Source organism: Artemia franciscana, chromosome 1, assembly GCF_032884065.1.
Source record: "Artemia franciscana chromosome 1, ASM3288406v1, whole genome shotgun sequence".
Taxonomy (NCBI): Eukaryota; Metazoa; Arthropoda; class Branchiopoda; order Anostraca; family Artemiidae; genus Artemia; species Artemia franciscana.
The window spans coordinates 29,762,137-29,779,126 of NC_088863.1; the positions used below are offsets into that span (position 1 = coordinate 29,762,137).

The following is a 16,990-nucleotide window of genomic DNA, read 5'->3' on the forward strand; positions in this document are numbered from 1 at the left end:
TCAATTTTGATTTAGCTAACACTTGGAACACGTGACGACAGATTAGAGTTTCATTCTAAGACTTTTTTTCTCTAACTTGAATTCCACTACAAATTTCGAAAAGCAAGAGAGGTCCACAAGAAAGCTCTACTAAATATTCAACAAACTTAGGTCGTTTTTCTCGTAATGATAATACTCATCTTACTTAAGAGCTTTGAGTTTCAGCTTCAAGCAGATAAACTAGAATCAAGAAACTAATGGAGTTAATTACTAAGTATCTAGACGTGACTCCAAATGAAAACTTTTTCTTGTTTAACTTAAAGACTGCTCCGGCTGCTACTATGACCTAGGGGGCTTGTAGCCCTACTTTCTTTTATGGTAATTTACGTTCATTTAAGTTAGACTTAGTTTCTTTTTTATTCAAATTTCGGCTCGTTTTAGAAAACATTGATTTATCCATAGCAGTATATATTGCATTTATGTTTGATGTGATTGTTCATTTTCAGTCCTGTTCCCTTTGTTTCTACTCGTCATAGGTTTCAATAATAACTTTTTGCATTTCTTTGACAAAGATTTGTCTTGAAAACATTTTTTTTTATTAACAAACAAAGGAAAGATACCACAGTCTGAAAACTAAATAAATTGTGCTCTCATTGTCCTGCCAGTGTTTGACAGTGTTTAAAATAACTTGGTCATATATTCTAAGTTATCTATTTTTATGGCACTTGGTATTAACCAAGTGACATAAAGCAATCGCAAATTCTGTCTGTCTGTCTGTCGGTCTGTCGGTCGGTCTGTTGGTCCCGGTTTTGCTACTTTAGGCACTTCCAGGTAAGCTAGGACGATGAAATTTGGCAGGCGTATGAGGGACCAGACCAGATTAAATTAGAAATAGTCGTTTTCCCGATTTGACCGTCTGGGGAGGAGTGGGGGCCCGTTAATTCAGATAAAATAGAAAAATTGAAGTATTTTTAACTTACGAACGGTTGATCAGATCTTAATGAAATTTGATGTTTGGAAGGATATCGTCTCTCAGAGCTGTTATTTTAAATCCCGACCGGATCTGGTGATATTGGGAGGGGGAGTTGGGAGGGGGAAACCTAAAATCTTGGAAAACACTTAGAGAGGAGGGATCGGGATGAAACTTGGTGGGAAAAATAAGCACTAGTCCTAGATACATGATTGACATAACCGGAACGGATCCGCTCTCCTTGGGGTAGTTGGGGGGGAAGGATATTTTTAACTTAAGAACGGGTGATCGGATCTCAATGAAATTTGATATTTAGAAGGATATCGTGTCTCAGAGCTCTTATATTAAATCCCGACCGGATCTGGTGACATTGGGGGGGGAGTGGAAGGATTGGGATGAAACTTGGTGGGGAAAATGAGCACAAATCCTAGACACATGATTGACATAACTGGAACGGATCCGCTCTCTTTTGGGTAGTTTAGAGGGGGGGGGTTAATTCTGAAAAATTAGAAAAAATGAGGTATTTTTAACTTACGAACGGATGATCGGATCTCAATGAAATATATTTCTAGAAGGATATCGTGTCTCAAAGCTCTTATTTTAAATATCAACCGGATCTGGTGACATTGGGGGGTGTTTCTGGTGGGGAACCTAAAATCATGGAAAACGCTTAGATTGGAGGGATCGGGATGAAACTTTGTTGGAAAAACAAGCAGGAGTCTTAGAAGCATGATTTACATAATTGGAACGGATCCGCTCTATGGGGTGGGGTGGGGGGTAATTCTGAAAAATTGGAAAAAATGGCGTATTTTTAACTTACGAAGGAGTGATCGAATCTTCATGAAACTTCATATATAGATGGGCCTCGTAACTCAGATCTTTTGTTTTAAATCTCAACCGGATCCAGCGTCATTAGGAGGGGCAGTTGGGGGGGGGACCGGAAATCTTAGAAAATACTTAAAGCGGAGAGATCAGGATGAAACTGGATGGGAAGAATAAAACCCTGTCTAAGATATGTGACTGACATAAGCAGACTGGATCTGCTCTCTTTGGTGGAGTTGGGGGGGGGTTGATTTTGAAAATTGAGGTATTTATAACTTAAGAAAGGGTGACCAGATCTTAATGAAATTTGATATTTAGAAGGATCTTGTGCTTTAAAGCTCTAATTTTAAATTATGACCAGATCCTGTGACATTGGAGAGAGTTGGTGGGGGAAGCCGGAATTCTTGGAAAACGTGGAAATTGAGGTATTTTTATCTTACGAATAGGTGATTGGATCTTAATGAAATTTGATATTTAGAAGGAATTCATGTCTCAGAGCTCTTATTTCAAATCCTGACCAGATCTTTTGACATTGGGTGAGTTGGAGGGGAAATCTTGGAAAACGCTTGGAGTGGAGGAATCGGGATGAAGCTTGGTGGATAGAATAAGCAAATGTCCTTGGTACGTGTTTGACGTAACCGTACTGGATTTGCTCTCTTTGGGGGAATTGGGGGGAGGGTTTCAGTGATGTGGCGAGTTTGGTGCTTCTGGACGTGCTAGGACGATGAAAATTGGTAGGCGTGTCACGGAGCTACACAAATTGACTTGATAAAGTCGTTTTCCCAGATTCTACTATCTGGGGGAGGGCGCTAAAGGGAGAGGAAAAATTAGAAAAAATGTATGTATTTATAACTTACGAGTGTGTGATCGAATCTTAATGAATTTTCATATTTAGAAGGGCATCGTGACTCAGAGCTCTTATTTTAAATCCTGACCGGCATTAAGCCTCTGATTTTTCTTTTAAATCAATCTATTGATTCTTAGAATTTTGTTAGAGCTCACACCATGTGAGCTCTTGGCTCTTAGCTCTTCTTGCCTTGTCACAAGTGCCATATTAGCTCTTAGCTCTTGTTCATTTCTTGAAATAGAACAAAGTTGACTTGCCACCTATTTTTTATGACAACAAGGGTCTTAGAAATTCAAGTGCACACTATTTTTAACCATAATAAACACTATGTTTTGGAAGGTAGTTAATTTGTCACTATTAATAAATGTAAGATTATTAAAATGGAAAGCTACAAGGCCTCTTTCCTTTTTTCCTTTTTTATTGAATTCAGAAGGTTCCAACCACATCTGGATAAATTTAAAGAAATGCAATACTCTAAAGGCTATCAACATTCCATTGTTGTTTTAGAGAACTCGAAACTTCTTATTTTCAATATATTGAACATGTTGATCCAGTTTATTTTAGCAATCAAAAGAAAATTTTCCATGCTCCATGCCCCATGCGTCGACCGACCATTTCAAAGACAAAGATCCTATTAGTGGAGTCTGCCAGCACTACAGGGAGCTCCCAAAGCTTTAAAATTCCTCAGATGGTTTTTTTAATGTTAGTAAAAATTGACTGAGGGATCTGGAATATGTAAACATTTCAAAATGCTGATGAGAGGGTAAATTAAAATAGAAAAAATATAATCTTATAGCAATTGTAAAGCGAAGCCCTTTCTATTCAATGTCTCTCATCATAAATAATACGTCCTCTGTGTCACCAAGGTTATCAATCAAAGTGGGTAGAACGGAAAGAAACTCTCAAGGCTCCTAATCTGCTCAATGATAATCCCTTTCACCTGATTTTAAGCGTTTTCTAGCAGGTAAACTAGAGCAATAAGGGTACTACCCTTTCCTGAGCTTAAAAAGCACATTCTACTGGGTTTAATCGAAAAAACAATTTACACTTACTAATAATATAAGTTTCATTAAAGCTTAAATAAATCTATCTCCAGCACAAAATGGGAGAAGTTATATAACTGCATATAAATATTGTTTCTATTTTTCACTTTTTAGCCTTTTTTTCTCGAATTTGTTTCCCTTCCCCTAAAGAGAAAAATAGCCCCTCTTACCATCTCCAAGAACTCAAATATTTTAAACATACCGAATAGAAAATACATGACTGAACAATAAAAACTGAACAATAATGAATTTAAGGCAGTCACATAAATTCTATGAACAAAATTATTCATTTTAGTAAGCGTCAAATACTGCTTTAATCAACTTGCGAGAATCTTCATACAAAATTTGCCCACCAGATTGGTAGCGAAATATAAGCAAATTAAAAAAAAAAATCCACGAAATGTAGTTGTTCTAGATTTTTTTCACGGGGGAGGGAGAGAATGCCAAATCCTACATCTCTACGAGTGACTTAAGGGCAAAGAGGATTAGTTTTCCAAATTATAGAATGCTACCTATAGAGTATAGAACGACTGTTAAATATAGAGCGTTTTTTAAATTGTATATAACCCAAAAATTTGAGTTCCTAAGGCAAAATCGTCTGTGTCACAACTAACATGAATGTAGCCATGAGGATTATTACCAATATTTCCATAAATATTGAGTCTAAATTTAAACTTTTTCCTGAGATTAAATTTGTTTTGTTATGCAAACACATACCCAATTGACGTTGGTACTTCTTAAAACCAATCATTTATATTTCAGAACCAATAGATTTTCTTTAGCACTATAGCTAGAAATGTAAATAAAAGGGATGGAACAGAATCAATTTTCTGTCTGAAATCATGCTAGTGGCTCATCATCAGAATCCTGTGTGCTCTTATGGAGATCGGTAGAGAAAGAACAAACTAAAATAAAAAGAGGAAAGCCATTGTGGTGTACATATTTGTCTTTTGATTGAGGATTTTTATTTTTAACCCTCTAGAGATTAGATTTTGCAGGTACAACCGAGATATCTTTCCAGTAGATATGGCCAATTTTACTTCTAATGTTTGACATTGGTGGTTTTTACTTAAGTCACACTAGCAAATTTTTACTGATGTCTTCGAATTTCCTTTTTACCCTTTTCAGAAATTTGTTTGTTTTGTAGCAATTATTTAAATAGATTATTCTACAAATGAAGTCTTTAGTCAACAAAAGCATCATAAAAGTTTAATTAATCAGCCAGACTGATTTATCAAACAATTCTTTCTAATATTAGTCAGAAACAAAACTTTTGGGCAGACGCAAGATTTAAATCCTCATACATGATCACAATTTTCGTCAAAGCCTAGGAGCTCCCTAATAAACATTAGTGTTTCTAATGGATGGAATATATAACGACAGATTAGAGTCTCCTTCTAAAAGTTTTTATCTCTAACTGGAATTCCGCTTAAGATTACGAAGAATTAGAGGTCCATGAGGAAGCTCAACTGAATGTTTAACAAACATAGGTCTTTTTTTTCTTCTTACTTAAGAGCTTTGAATTACTGTTCCGACTATAAGAATTAAAATAAAGAAACTAATGGAGTGAAATATTAACTATCTAAGACTTGACGTCAAACAAAAACTTTTTCTCTCTTGTTCGACACTGAACAGATTGTCACAAATAGCTTCCACAGATTTTTCCCTATAAATAACAACATGTAAAAGACAAAACATGTTTTATACAAAATCTGTCATTCTGGCTGAGAAAAACTATAGAATTCTCAAAATACAAATTTAGGGGCAGTTGAGGAAATATTCTATTAAATGTGTTTCTCGAAAGAGATTCATTGTTATAAATTTAGTTTTAATCATTTTAAATTACTAATTCACAGTATCGGCAGTATGGCCATAAGAAACAATAATCTAGCTATAAGAAACAAAACATGCGTATAGAAGCTATTGATTTGTAGAAAAAGAAACCGATGATTTTTTCAGCCTAAAAATAAGTTTACTATCAAACAAACACAACTTAGAAACAATAGGAAATTTCCTCAAGACAGTGGAATTCAATTCGGTGAATATTTAGGCCCTATATATTTATATATATATATATATTGTGATTCCTCGGCACGCTTTCTGTTCTTACTTTCTCTATCAGCCGCAAGCCTGTTTTCTTGCTGTTCTTGTGATTCCTCGGCACGCTTTCTTTTCTTACTTTCTCTATCAGCCGCAAGATTTTTGGCATAGACTCTTTGAGAAGCTTCCTCGGCTGTTGCCATTGTAGGTTCTTCAGTCATTTTACAATTAAACATTTTTCCGTCCACGATCTTCTTACAATTAAAAATTTGTCTTTTGAGCAGCTTCCTCGGCTGTTGCCATTGTAGGTTCTTCAGTCATTTTACAATTAAACATTTTTCCGTCCACGATCTTCTTACAATTAAAAATTTGTCTTTGAACGATTTTCTTAAATACCTTTAATGACGTCATCGTCATAACAAACATGACGACAACTAACTTCATGACGACATGATGACATGACGTCACTCGACCGACCCACAGACAACTTATTTATATATATATCTATATATATATATATCTATATATATATAACTTATATTCATTCAATATATATAACTAACATTCAAATGCTAACATTAAAACTAAAAATGTTTTTAAAAACTTTTTAAAACAGCCACAGCATCCTTACTTCAACGAAGTTCAACCAGGACTGATAAATAAAATGATGTGAGATTGTAAATCCATTCAAACAAAACAGAACAAAATAATTAAATACAAGCTTTCAATGCTAATCTTGCTTTTTTGACATTTAGCCTCAAAGGACTTTTTGTAACAGGTTCAATACTATCATAAATTGGTTTAGTAAAATATTAAAATATTTTTAAGTCTAACTAATTATAGTTATAAATTGTCTTGAAGAAACCAATAATCTAAATGTGACTGGTCATAATAGTAGGTTGTTATATAACAGGTTTATATCCTTAAGTTTATTCAAAATATATTATTTTAAGAATACTAGGCCAAGTTTATTTCAAACGATTCAAATTAGTTTTATACTGAAATGCAGATATTTAATTCCTTTTAGCATTAAGCTAAGATGCAAAGCAAAAGAACCTCCCAGTGGGGTTGGAGTAGAACTTTTATTCTTTCTTCTTCTAGAATACCAAAATAAGCAGAAAATGCAAAATTTTTAAACATTCAGAAAAAATTTTGGTACTTGTTAATTATTCAGAACACACCCAAATTCTTGATCTGAATGTAAGACCTGAGAAAACCGGTTTTATAGCTGCAGAGACAAGCGACAGGTGACAAAATGCATTAGACTTATATAATTTGGGTTATATATTTGCACATTAGGGGGGGATAGTGGGTCTGCATGCAAAATGTGTAAACTACAATTATTCTGCATATTATGGAGTAATAATTACTTTCTAATTTCACGCTGTCCAAATAATATACTTTCACACACACACCCCCCCCTAATGTGCAGATATATAGCCCAAATTATATAAGTTCAATGCATTCTGTTACCCAGCACTTTTCTTTGTGGCTATGAAAACGGTTTTCTCAAACCTTCCGTTCAGTTCAAGAGCTTGAGTGTGTTCTGAATAATTAACAAGTACCAAAACTCTTCTCGTCGAAAACAATTTTCTTTATGCACTGCTCCACCTAATTACTTTTTAAAATCCCCCCCCCCCCCCCACCAAAATCTATGCTAGCTAGTGCTTTCAATTTTCTTTAGAAATTTCAAATTAAAAAGGTGAGCTGGAACCGGATATTCTACAGGAAAACTGGACATGAATCCTAGGATCAGGATTATGTTTATCCCTCTTCGTTCAGGGATTAGTGCCTTCTAAATCCACTTATGTTGGCTTGTTATTTTAATTTAAATAGCAGCTTTTATTTAACAATTGTAAGCCAGTTTATTTTTACCTCTGACAGTCTAATGTGATCCCAACTGCAGTGGAGACCATGTCATTCACACCAGATGGCAATAATGGTTCTTCTCTAGCATTACGAAGAGAATATGAGGTAATCTTTTCAAACGAATAGATTCTATTTTCACAATTGCCTAGAAGAAAATCCAATTTCTGTAAGTAAACAAAACACTTGAAAGCCAATTTTTGAAAATTAAAAGTTTGAGATTTTCAATCACTCAGATTTTTGTTTATTTTAACGAAAAGCTTTCTAAGAAACCAATTGATTCAAGCTGTGAGCCTTCTAAATTCCCTAGTTCATGGGCTATGTTTCTTGTGTAGCAAGTTTACATAATAACTTTTAAAGTTTGTAGGATCAATAAAGCTTTTGATCGCCGGAGCATGTTTTTTGTGCTACAAATATTATTATTTCAAGTCATTTTGCAGTAAATCTAGGGTTTGATACCTGAAATCTAAGTAATTCGTGGCGTTTATGCATCCTCCTGTTTCAGGTCTGCGGTCTGTATGGTGTTCCCCGGCAGGTTGTGGATTTTTCAGTGTGGAAAACAGACTGAAAAGTTGTGGGAGGTTTTGTGAAAAAGCACACCCCAGAAAATAAAATATGACTTTAGGTTACGGTTTCAGGCCATCCAAAATATCATTGTTTTTCTCTATTTACACCTTAAACCAGATTAGTGTTTTGAAGATTTCCGTCAGGTACTTTCGTTCTTGCATGATGAAAAAAATAGTTTACTATTGGTTAGTTACTCAAACATAAATTTTTACTTTCTTTGTTGAGAATCAGACTGTTTACGTCACTAAGCAACATCATTTTTTATTGAAAATCAACTAAACAGATTGTTATACGAGGTACTGAAAAAATAGGGAAAAATATTTTACAAATGACAATTCACCTTAAAGACAACTTACAAGTCCTGCAAAAACAAGTTAGAGATGATCAAGAAAGAAGTACAGAGAATATATGATAATTTGCTCATATTACTCCTTTTTCAATTCAATGATTAGATACTAGCCACTGCAAATTTTGAATAGTTCGTCTTCTGAATTTTGTTATTAATTATTCGGATTTTAGACAAGTATTTCCAAAACACTCTTGGAATTTAAATTAATGTTGATTAGTGTGTCGATACAGGTGTCAAATGGATTTAATGCTAACAGAGTTATACATATTGTGTTGGACTTTCTTATCACTTGTCAAATTATTTAAACTCCTTTTCATTCCTTTCCTTTATCATTCTTTTCATTCCTTATTTCAACTCCTTTCGTTTCTCCTATTTCAACTGAAGATTTCTTTTAACTTCAATGGGTATTATACAGGGCATAAAAACTACTTTCCTCGTATCACAAGGCAATTCTAACACCCAAGAAGGTACTAATAGGAGAAGTCAAATTCCTGGATTGAGAGGTTAGAGCTTATTCAGGAGGAGCAGATGATCCTCTACATAGAGGTCGTAGACGTCGATGTAAATAAAAATCGTGGATTTTATTTTTTTTTTTAAAGATAATAGAGCTGCAAGCTCTAACCAAACAGAAGTGGAAAAACTATCCTGTTTTCTTATTCATGGATATTCCACCCTCATGGTATGAGGCGGGGCTTTTTTTAAAATATTTTGCATCTTATTTGTTACTACAGTTATCTAAATGAGTCAGCATGGGTACTAGTTGTAAAAACCATCTTTTAAATATTGCATTTTTCTGCGTTAAAATTATAGCGAGTGAACACATCTTGTTCGTAACTAGGAAAATCCTAACTACATAAAAAAAGATTCTATCAAGATTAAATTTATAGGTTAAGAAACTTCAAACACAGAGCATCTTAATGGATTTGTTATAAAACTTTTCAATGAGGTCTAAGTCCTCATTAAAAAATTCATGCACATTCTCAGTGGTATTGTCAATGGCTCTCGTGGTTCCCAAGTCCCAACATAGGCTTAGTGATTTTCTCTACAAAGTTTGAGATATGTCGCTTCATATTTTGCTAATGGCCATATAACTTAAAGATAACTATGAAGGCGTTGGTTGTTTAATATTTTGTGTGTATGTCAAAGGAAATAACAGACAATATTACCTTTTCTAATCAAGTTTGATAAACTAACACTTAAATTAGTGAAAAAGATACTAAATATTCATCAATAAAAGATTAATGACTTTATTAAAACACCCAGTACCAAAACTCAAGACGATGTAATATATGTCTTTTGCTCTTGACATGAGAGTACTGTAATAATCTGAGCAATTAATTTCGTGAATAAAAATATTTAATACAATGTCACTATCAAAATTGACGTCCGTTTTAATTCTGACTTTCACTTGGACTTATATATTGAGGAAACACTGTGTCATACAATTACAACGACACTTGTTCTCTTGTTATTCTAATCTGTCAACTGTCCTACTGTAACTGTCATGAAGCTTTATGAAAATACTGTTGATGCATTCAAATTATTTTGAATGCAATTTAGGGTGATTTAGGGACAAGGAAATATTTCGTATCTAGTGAGGAGAAGAAAAATCAGTGCTTTCCGTAAATGACACAGCTCTCACGCTAGTGAAAATAAGAAAAGAGATTCTGAAGACATGCCTATAGAATAAATGAGAAAAAAGTGAAAAGAGGTTAAAGAGATAAATAGAGCATTAAAAAAAATTAATAAAAGAATGACTCTTCAGAGAAAACAGCATATAATGAATAATTAGGTATTGTTAATAGAAGCAATTAAATAAAAAGGATAATCAGGGAGAGAAAGAATAATCAGCTTTGGTTTCATATAATGAGCCTAAGTCGTCGACAGCAGGAAATTGAGGCACATGGATCCCATAGGTAATTCTTTGCATTTCTCACAGATTTGTTTGGTTTTTAGGCAAAACACTTTCTTGTTCAATATTGCTACTACTACTAGTAGCTCGCTACAGCACAAGGTCACCTGATGCCAACAATCTCTCTTTATACCCTCTTAAAAAGTTTCCATTCCCTTTAATGTTTCCTTATGACATTCGCTCATGCCATTTGAGATATCCAGCTTTTCATTTTGCCCTAAATAGTTGGCCGAGGACGATGTCTGGCAAAAACTAGGAGGTAAAAACAAATCTGGAGAATTCAAATTTCTGAGTCCGAGATCTATTGTAAACACTAAACTTAAGCTCCAAGAAACACTAACCTAGAAAAAGGGTGCGCAAAGCTCTTATAGCTTTTTCTCCCTTGTTGGCAGTTACTCCACGTTAACCTCTGGTTATTCTAAGTTAGTTCTCACTCCTGCACAATCAACAGTAATTTTAGAAAAGAGACAAATCTTCAGATTAATCAATCTTTACTCACAATCTGTCCTATGTCTTGACACAGCTTAATACAATGTCTTAATCTAAGGAATTAAGTTGAGGTAAAACTAATACCACAAAGATGTTGGTCCTCCAAGGGAAAGATACACCTCTAACTAAAGTTAGGGCCAAAGGCCAAAAGGAAATTGAACAGATTTAACTGACAACTTAATTCAAAACAAAATTAGATTTCTCTCGGTTTAAACAAAGTGACAAGAAGGTTTTATATTATTATTTTAACTTTACATTTGAGAAAATTGAGACAAGGCAGGTGGTTGCAATAATTAGTTACAGAAAGGTTACTGCCAAAGTCTCTCTCCTTTCTTATCTGATCTCCTCACAAGACAGCCCCAGTCTCTTCTTGCTCTTTATCGTTTATTTGCTTAGCGCTTGATTGTGAGTTGTTTAGAGACTGTATCTACGAACGAATTGCCTAGCTTACAGCCTTTAACCTTAGGACTGCGGGGGGGGGTGGCATCGCCAAAGACATAATCACTGGACCTTATAACAATGCAGAACAAAAACATTCTCTTAAAATTTTGATCGTATGTGCTCTGGGGGTGATAGGCTTGTCGGAGAGGGTTCGGTTGCCCTCCATTGACTTTTGACCGTTGAAAAGGGCACTAGATCCGACTTCCAATCAAATGAACCCGATCCGATCCAAAATTTATACCACTATCCGTTCCATAAAAACGTTTTATGATTTTATGATACCTGCCTATGATTTTGAATATAGGAGACCAAAGTTGGGAGTTTTGGAAAGTCTAGATTGAAAAAAGACGCTGCGAGCGTCTCAAACTATAATAGTGGATATCACCATGTACATTATAGAAAATATAAACTATAGCTTTCACTGGAATTTCTCCGTGCTCTGAAGTGCTTATATTGAACATTTAGGGATCTACATATTCTTCCTGTAAATTTGTAGACTAATCTTGGTGCAAAGTAACAAACCCATACCCGTACAAAACCAATTTCAGGGAAACATGCAGCCTGACAGTAATTTCACAGTTTTGGACACGAAAAACGGAAAAAACAGGCGAATTGCTCAGAAAATGCGTGAAATTACCAAGTGATTTAGAAAAAACTCGAGACTTTAAGGCAGTCATATCGCAAAGATTCATTTCCTGTGTAAATGCCTGCAAAGATAATTTTTATTTTGGCTCATTTCCTATGTTTTTAAACAAGTGTCATAGAATATGAATTCTAAGCATTAAGTAGGAAAAGTAAAAACACTCACTGGAAACACATTCATTCGTTGCATAGACAGAACCAAATTTTGGAATAGCGACACCTTTGCCACTACCATTATCATCAATAGCATCACTGCTCAAATAACAACGATTTTCGGACTGTGTAAATGTAAATGAACGACAGGTAAATGTTCTCGTCTGGAATAAAAATATATTATGAATATTTCTACGCTGAATGTTCAACTCGTAAATGCTTCCAGATAATTATAATCCATCAAACAGTTTGTATAAGGAGCGACTCGTGGTAAAAGTAACCAAAACTCAAAGAAAGAGGTGTTTGGATAAATAAGTAGACTACATTAAAAAATAGCTTTTTTAATATGATTCTCAATGTGTAAAGTTTATTCAATTTAAGATTACCACCAAAAGCTACGAGCCTGCTTGCTTACCTAGGGTCCTGCTGGCCGCATAACTGTTCTCAAAGATGTATGCAGCACATACAAGACTAAAAATTAATATAGTGCTTCATTTTAACAATGTTTGATACGAAAAATGTCAGTTTTCGAATCTCAGCGTCAGCTGACAGTCCAAAAGACGAAGGTCCAATTGGTAAATTTTTCCAGCACCACAGGTAGCTTCCGAAGCAATTTTTGTAAGAATTGATGGGATATCTTAGACGTATGAATAGTTCAAAAAACTAATGAGCGGCTTGTCTAAAACAACAGAATGCTATAATCTCCTACTCGTTGTTAAGCCAAAAGCTGTCCAGTCAGTGTACATACAGCCTATAATGTGCATCCTGTGTTCGCGGAGATATCAAACAGTTCGTGGTAACGAACTGTAGTAAGGAGCGACCCGGCTCAATAGTAAACGAAACTCTAACAAACGAAATTTCGATGCTAAAAGATATATCAAAAGAATCGGATTTTTATGCTGATTTTAAATATATAAGTTTCATCAAATTTAGTCTTTGTCATCAAAAGTTACGAGCCTGAGAAAATTTGCCTTATTTTGGAAAATAGGGGGTAACACCCCTTAAGAGTCATAGGATCTTAACGAAAATCACACCATCGCATTCAGCGTATTAGAGAACCCTATTGTAGACGTTTCGAGCTCCTATCTACAAAAATGTGGAATTTCGTATTTTTTGCCATAAGACAAATCACGGGTGCGTGTTTATTTGTTTTTTTTTTTTGTTTTTTTTTTGTTTTTTTTTTTTTTTTTTTCCCAGGGGTCATCGTATCGACCAAGAGGTCCTTAAGAGTGTTGCAAGAGGGCTCATTCTAACGGAATGACTCTTTCTCGCAACTCTACTTTTTAAAACAATAAAAAACTTTAGCGTAAGGAGCGGGGTGTCGAGGAAGAAAAGCCCCTTTCATATACGGAGTAATCTCTGTTCGTTTTAAGTTTTAATGTCGCTCCTTACTTTCATTTAAAAAAACTTGTTTTTTTTATTTAATCAATCTAGAGCTAGACAGCTACCACAACAGGAAACTTCCAAAGCTATTCAACTATTCAATGAGACTTTTTATGAGCTGATTTTTAATGTTTCTCAAGCAGTTACACTAGAATATTTCTAGAGAATGCCCTTTCTTGCACTTCAAAAAGAACATTCCGCTCTGTTCAATCAACAAAGGAAAAAGAAATTAGGCTTTCTAATAATGTAAGTTTTGTTCAATCTGAATACCTTTGTCTCTCGCACAAAACGGGAGAATCTAAATGGTTTTTCTAAGATTTCCGAGAAAGTAAGTGTCGGCTTTTAGTTTTCTGTCTTTTATTCGGTCAAATTATAGCTATACAAGTTATGGCAAGATCACCGAACCAATTCTGAATAGTGTGACCGCACAAACTAAAAAGGGTTGTTATGGACGAGGTAAGGTGATTCTTTAAGGTACCAGAAATGTTTAAAGCTTCACTCAAGGTGAAAAATAGCCTTAAAATTTATTTTGCGAGCTTCAGTTTCGGCTGACCGTCACAATGACAAAGGGCCTATTAGCAAACTCACCCGGGGGACTAGCCATCATAAACAGCTGTCGAGAATTTAAGTTTTCCCTGTGGAAGTTGGTAGGAAAGACTGTAAAAGCTTACGTCCGTTTTGTCAGCGAGCTTATCAATCAAAGTGGGTGACACCAAAGGGAACCACCACAGGGGCTATATTTCCCAAAATAAGGAGCGACATTAAAACTTAAAACGCACAGAAACTATTCCGTATATGAAAGGGGCTATCCCCTCTTCAAAGTCCTCCTCTTTACGCTGAATCTTTTTATTGTTTTAAAAAGTAGAACTGTGACAAAGAGTCAAAATTTAGCATAAAGAGCAGGGCGCCGAGGAAAGGACAGCCCCTTTCATATAGCCTACGGAATATTTTCTGTTCGTTTTAAGTTTTAATGTTGCTTAAGTTTTAAATGCAGGTTTTGATTTTGGCTCATCGTACAGGAATGATTAAAAAGAAATTTGCATATTAATTTTTGCCTTTTTGCCGAAACGGCTTTCTCAAAGTTTTGATCGGACAATTTTTAGAAAAAAAGATGAGGGGGAGAGGGCCTAGTTGCGCTCCAATTTTTTAGGCTACTTAAAAAGGGCACTGGAAATTTTAATTCTACTTACAATCGTTTTTATTAGTAATAAATATACGTAAATTACGAATTAACTTACGTAACGAACTTCTATATTCGTATATTTTTATTACATATATAAGGGGGGTTTACCCCCTGGTCAATACCTCGGTCTTTGCACTAAAGTTCGAATTTTCTTCCAATTTTTTAGGAATGACAAAGGCCGTTTAATTAGCAAAAAACAACTTTTTGGAAATTAATAAAAATACTTTAGCATAATGTCCAATGCTATATGTAAACAATGGGCAAACTTCATAACTTGTAGCCCTTCCTCCGGGGACTGTGGAGAATTAAGTCGTCCTCAAAGATATAGTTATTAGATTTTTCGACTATTCTGAACAAAATGACTATCTTAACATTTTGATCCGGTAAGTCTTGGAATAAATGAGCGTGGGAGGGTGCCTAGTTGTCCACCAGTATTTTGTCATTTAAAAAGGGCGCTAGAACTTTTAATTTTTGTTAGAATGAGCCCTATCGCGACATGCTAGGACCCCTGGGTCGATACGATCACCCCTGGGGAAAAAAACAAACAAATAAACATGCATCCGTGATCTTTCTTCTGGCAAGAAATACAGAATTCCACGTTTTTGCAGATAGGAGCTTGAAACCTCTACAGTAGGGTTCTCTAATGCACTGAGTCCGATGGTGTGATTGTGTTGTGAGAGCAACACTTTGGTTTTTTCGTGTTTATTTCCTAGCACCCCGATTTCAGCTTATTCCTAGAAAGTTTTAAGGGTCTAACCTCTGTGGTTTTTATGGAAAGTGTGAACCTTAGGCCGGATTGATGAATATGACTTAACATTTTGGAAAGCTTCGTAGAGCTCAGGCCTGGGGCCAAAAAGGATGGTTTTTGCTTGTCCTCGAGCCAGAGCCTATAGTGTGTAAAGTTTCTCGGAGTTTCATAGCCTATGTGAGAGAGAGCTATCTGAAGTTATGCAGTTAAGCTTCTGTTTCATCAAACCCTGTTTCTGCTTTCGAGTGGAAAGCTCCGTTCTAGCAGGCAAGTAGGCAGGTACCAGTTTCAAACTGAAGATGGACTAAAATCTAAAAGTATTAAATACATGCGGCAGTTAACTGGCACTACAGTCAATGTATCCTCTTTGAGTGATAAATAGAAACGATTACAGAAATAAAAAGTAGGGACCAAAAGTGCTGCCATCTATTGTTTCTACCCATTTCTGTTCGTGATTTCAGCCGAGTTTATCATTCAGTTTTTCGCACTTGGGATTGCGGTAGAGAAACAATATCAGATGTACCTCTTAAACTTTTAAAGTTCTCTTATTGCTAAAGAAATTAAAGTTTATCCTTTGCTCCTTTCTAAGTGATGACGTCAGAAATAGCCTACGGCAAAAAAGTGAACTTTTGATCTAAGACAGATAGATTTTTTTTTAGACCGTAGTCGACAGCTCTAGATGAGTTGATCAAAGTGTATGTCATCGATTTTTTGGTAGAAAAATTCCTTCATAAGATATACTAGTTTGAAAGTTTAAAAAGGTTGACAACTTCAATAGTAAGGTACACTTTGAAACCAGAAATATGCCGATACAGAAATAATATCAAAAATGCCTCTTAAACTTTAAAAATTCTCTCATTGCTAAAAAAATTATAGTTTATCCTTTGCTCCTTTCGAAGAGATGAGGTTAGAAGCTTGGCCTACGGCAAAAAAGTCAACTTTTGAAATAAGACAGATAGATTTTTTTTTCGATGGCAGTCGATAGCTCTCGACGAGCGGATCAAAGTATATGTCATCCATTTCTCGGCAGAAAAATTTCTTCATGAGATATACCACTTTGAAAGCTTAAAGGAGTTGACAACTTCAGTAATAAGGTACACACTGAAACCGGAAATAGGCTGATACCAATTGTGAGACAAATAGCGGAGTTTTAAGCAACAGTCGACTGTTAGCTCATAATCATCTTCTGCAATTAGGGGTTCGCATACTTTGCTAGTTGGTGTGCTTTTTATTTGTTTCCGGTGCGCATTTACGTGGATCCACAGATGTGGATCCCTTTCCATAAAGGCCTTAAATGCCCCGGGGCATCATTTATAACTCTTGCCCCCTGACTCAGGGGGGTTTTGTCAACCCCAGAGTTTTTCTTTTTTATCTGGTCTTTGGACTATATTTAACGCAATGGCTATCTCAAAATTTTTATCAGATGCGTTTGGGGAAAACAGTTGTGGGAGGGGGCTAGTTCCCCTCTGATTACTTTTGAATCTTAAGAGCACTATTTTCAAATCTAATGAGCCCCCTTTTGAAGTTTATACGACAACCCTTTCCACATGAAGTGC

General features: G+C 35.2%; 2 protein-coding genes across 4 annotated transcripts in view; one reads left to right on the forward strand and one right to left on the reverse strand.

The window, feature by feature from the left end:
* LOC136028245 (uncharacterized) overlaps positions 1 to 16,990 on the reverse strand; it is a 306,509-nt gene that overhangs the window by 264,365 nt on the left and 25,154 nt on the right. For all 3 annotated transcript variants that reach the window (XM_065705985.1, XM_065705977.1, XM_065705994.1), the window contains exons 8-9: positions 12,134 to 12,284; positions 7,577 to 7,715 (exon numbers count right to left, since the gene is read on the reverse strand). In XM_065705985.1, the coding sequence (XP_065562057.1) occupies positions 7,577 to 7,715; positions 12,134 to 12,284 (290 nt within the window). The remainder of the gene's footprint in view (positions 1 to 7,576; positions 7,716 to 12,133; positions 12,285 to 16,990) is intronic.
* LOC136028331 (glyceraldehyde-3-phosphate dehydrogenase-like) overlaps positions 10,126 to 16,990 on the forward strand; it is a 360,255-nt gene continuing 353,390 nt past the window's right edge. Inside the window, exon 1 of the mRNA XM_065706136.1 lies at positions 10,126 to 10,136. The gene's annotated coding sequence lies outside the window, so the exon portion shown is untranslated. The remainder of the gene's footprint in view (positions 10,137 to 16,990) is intronic.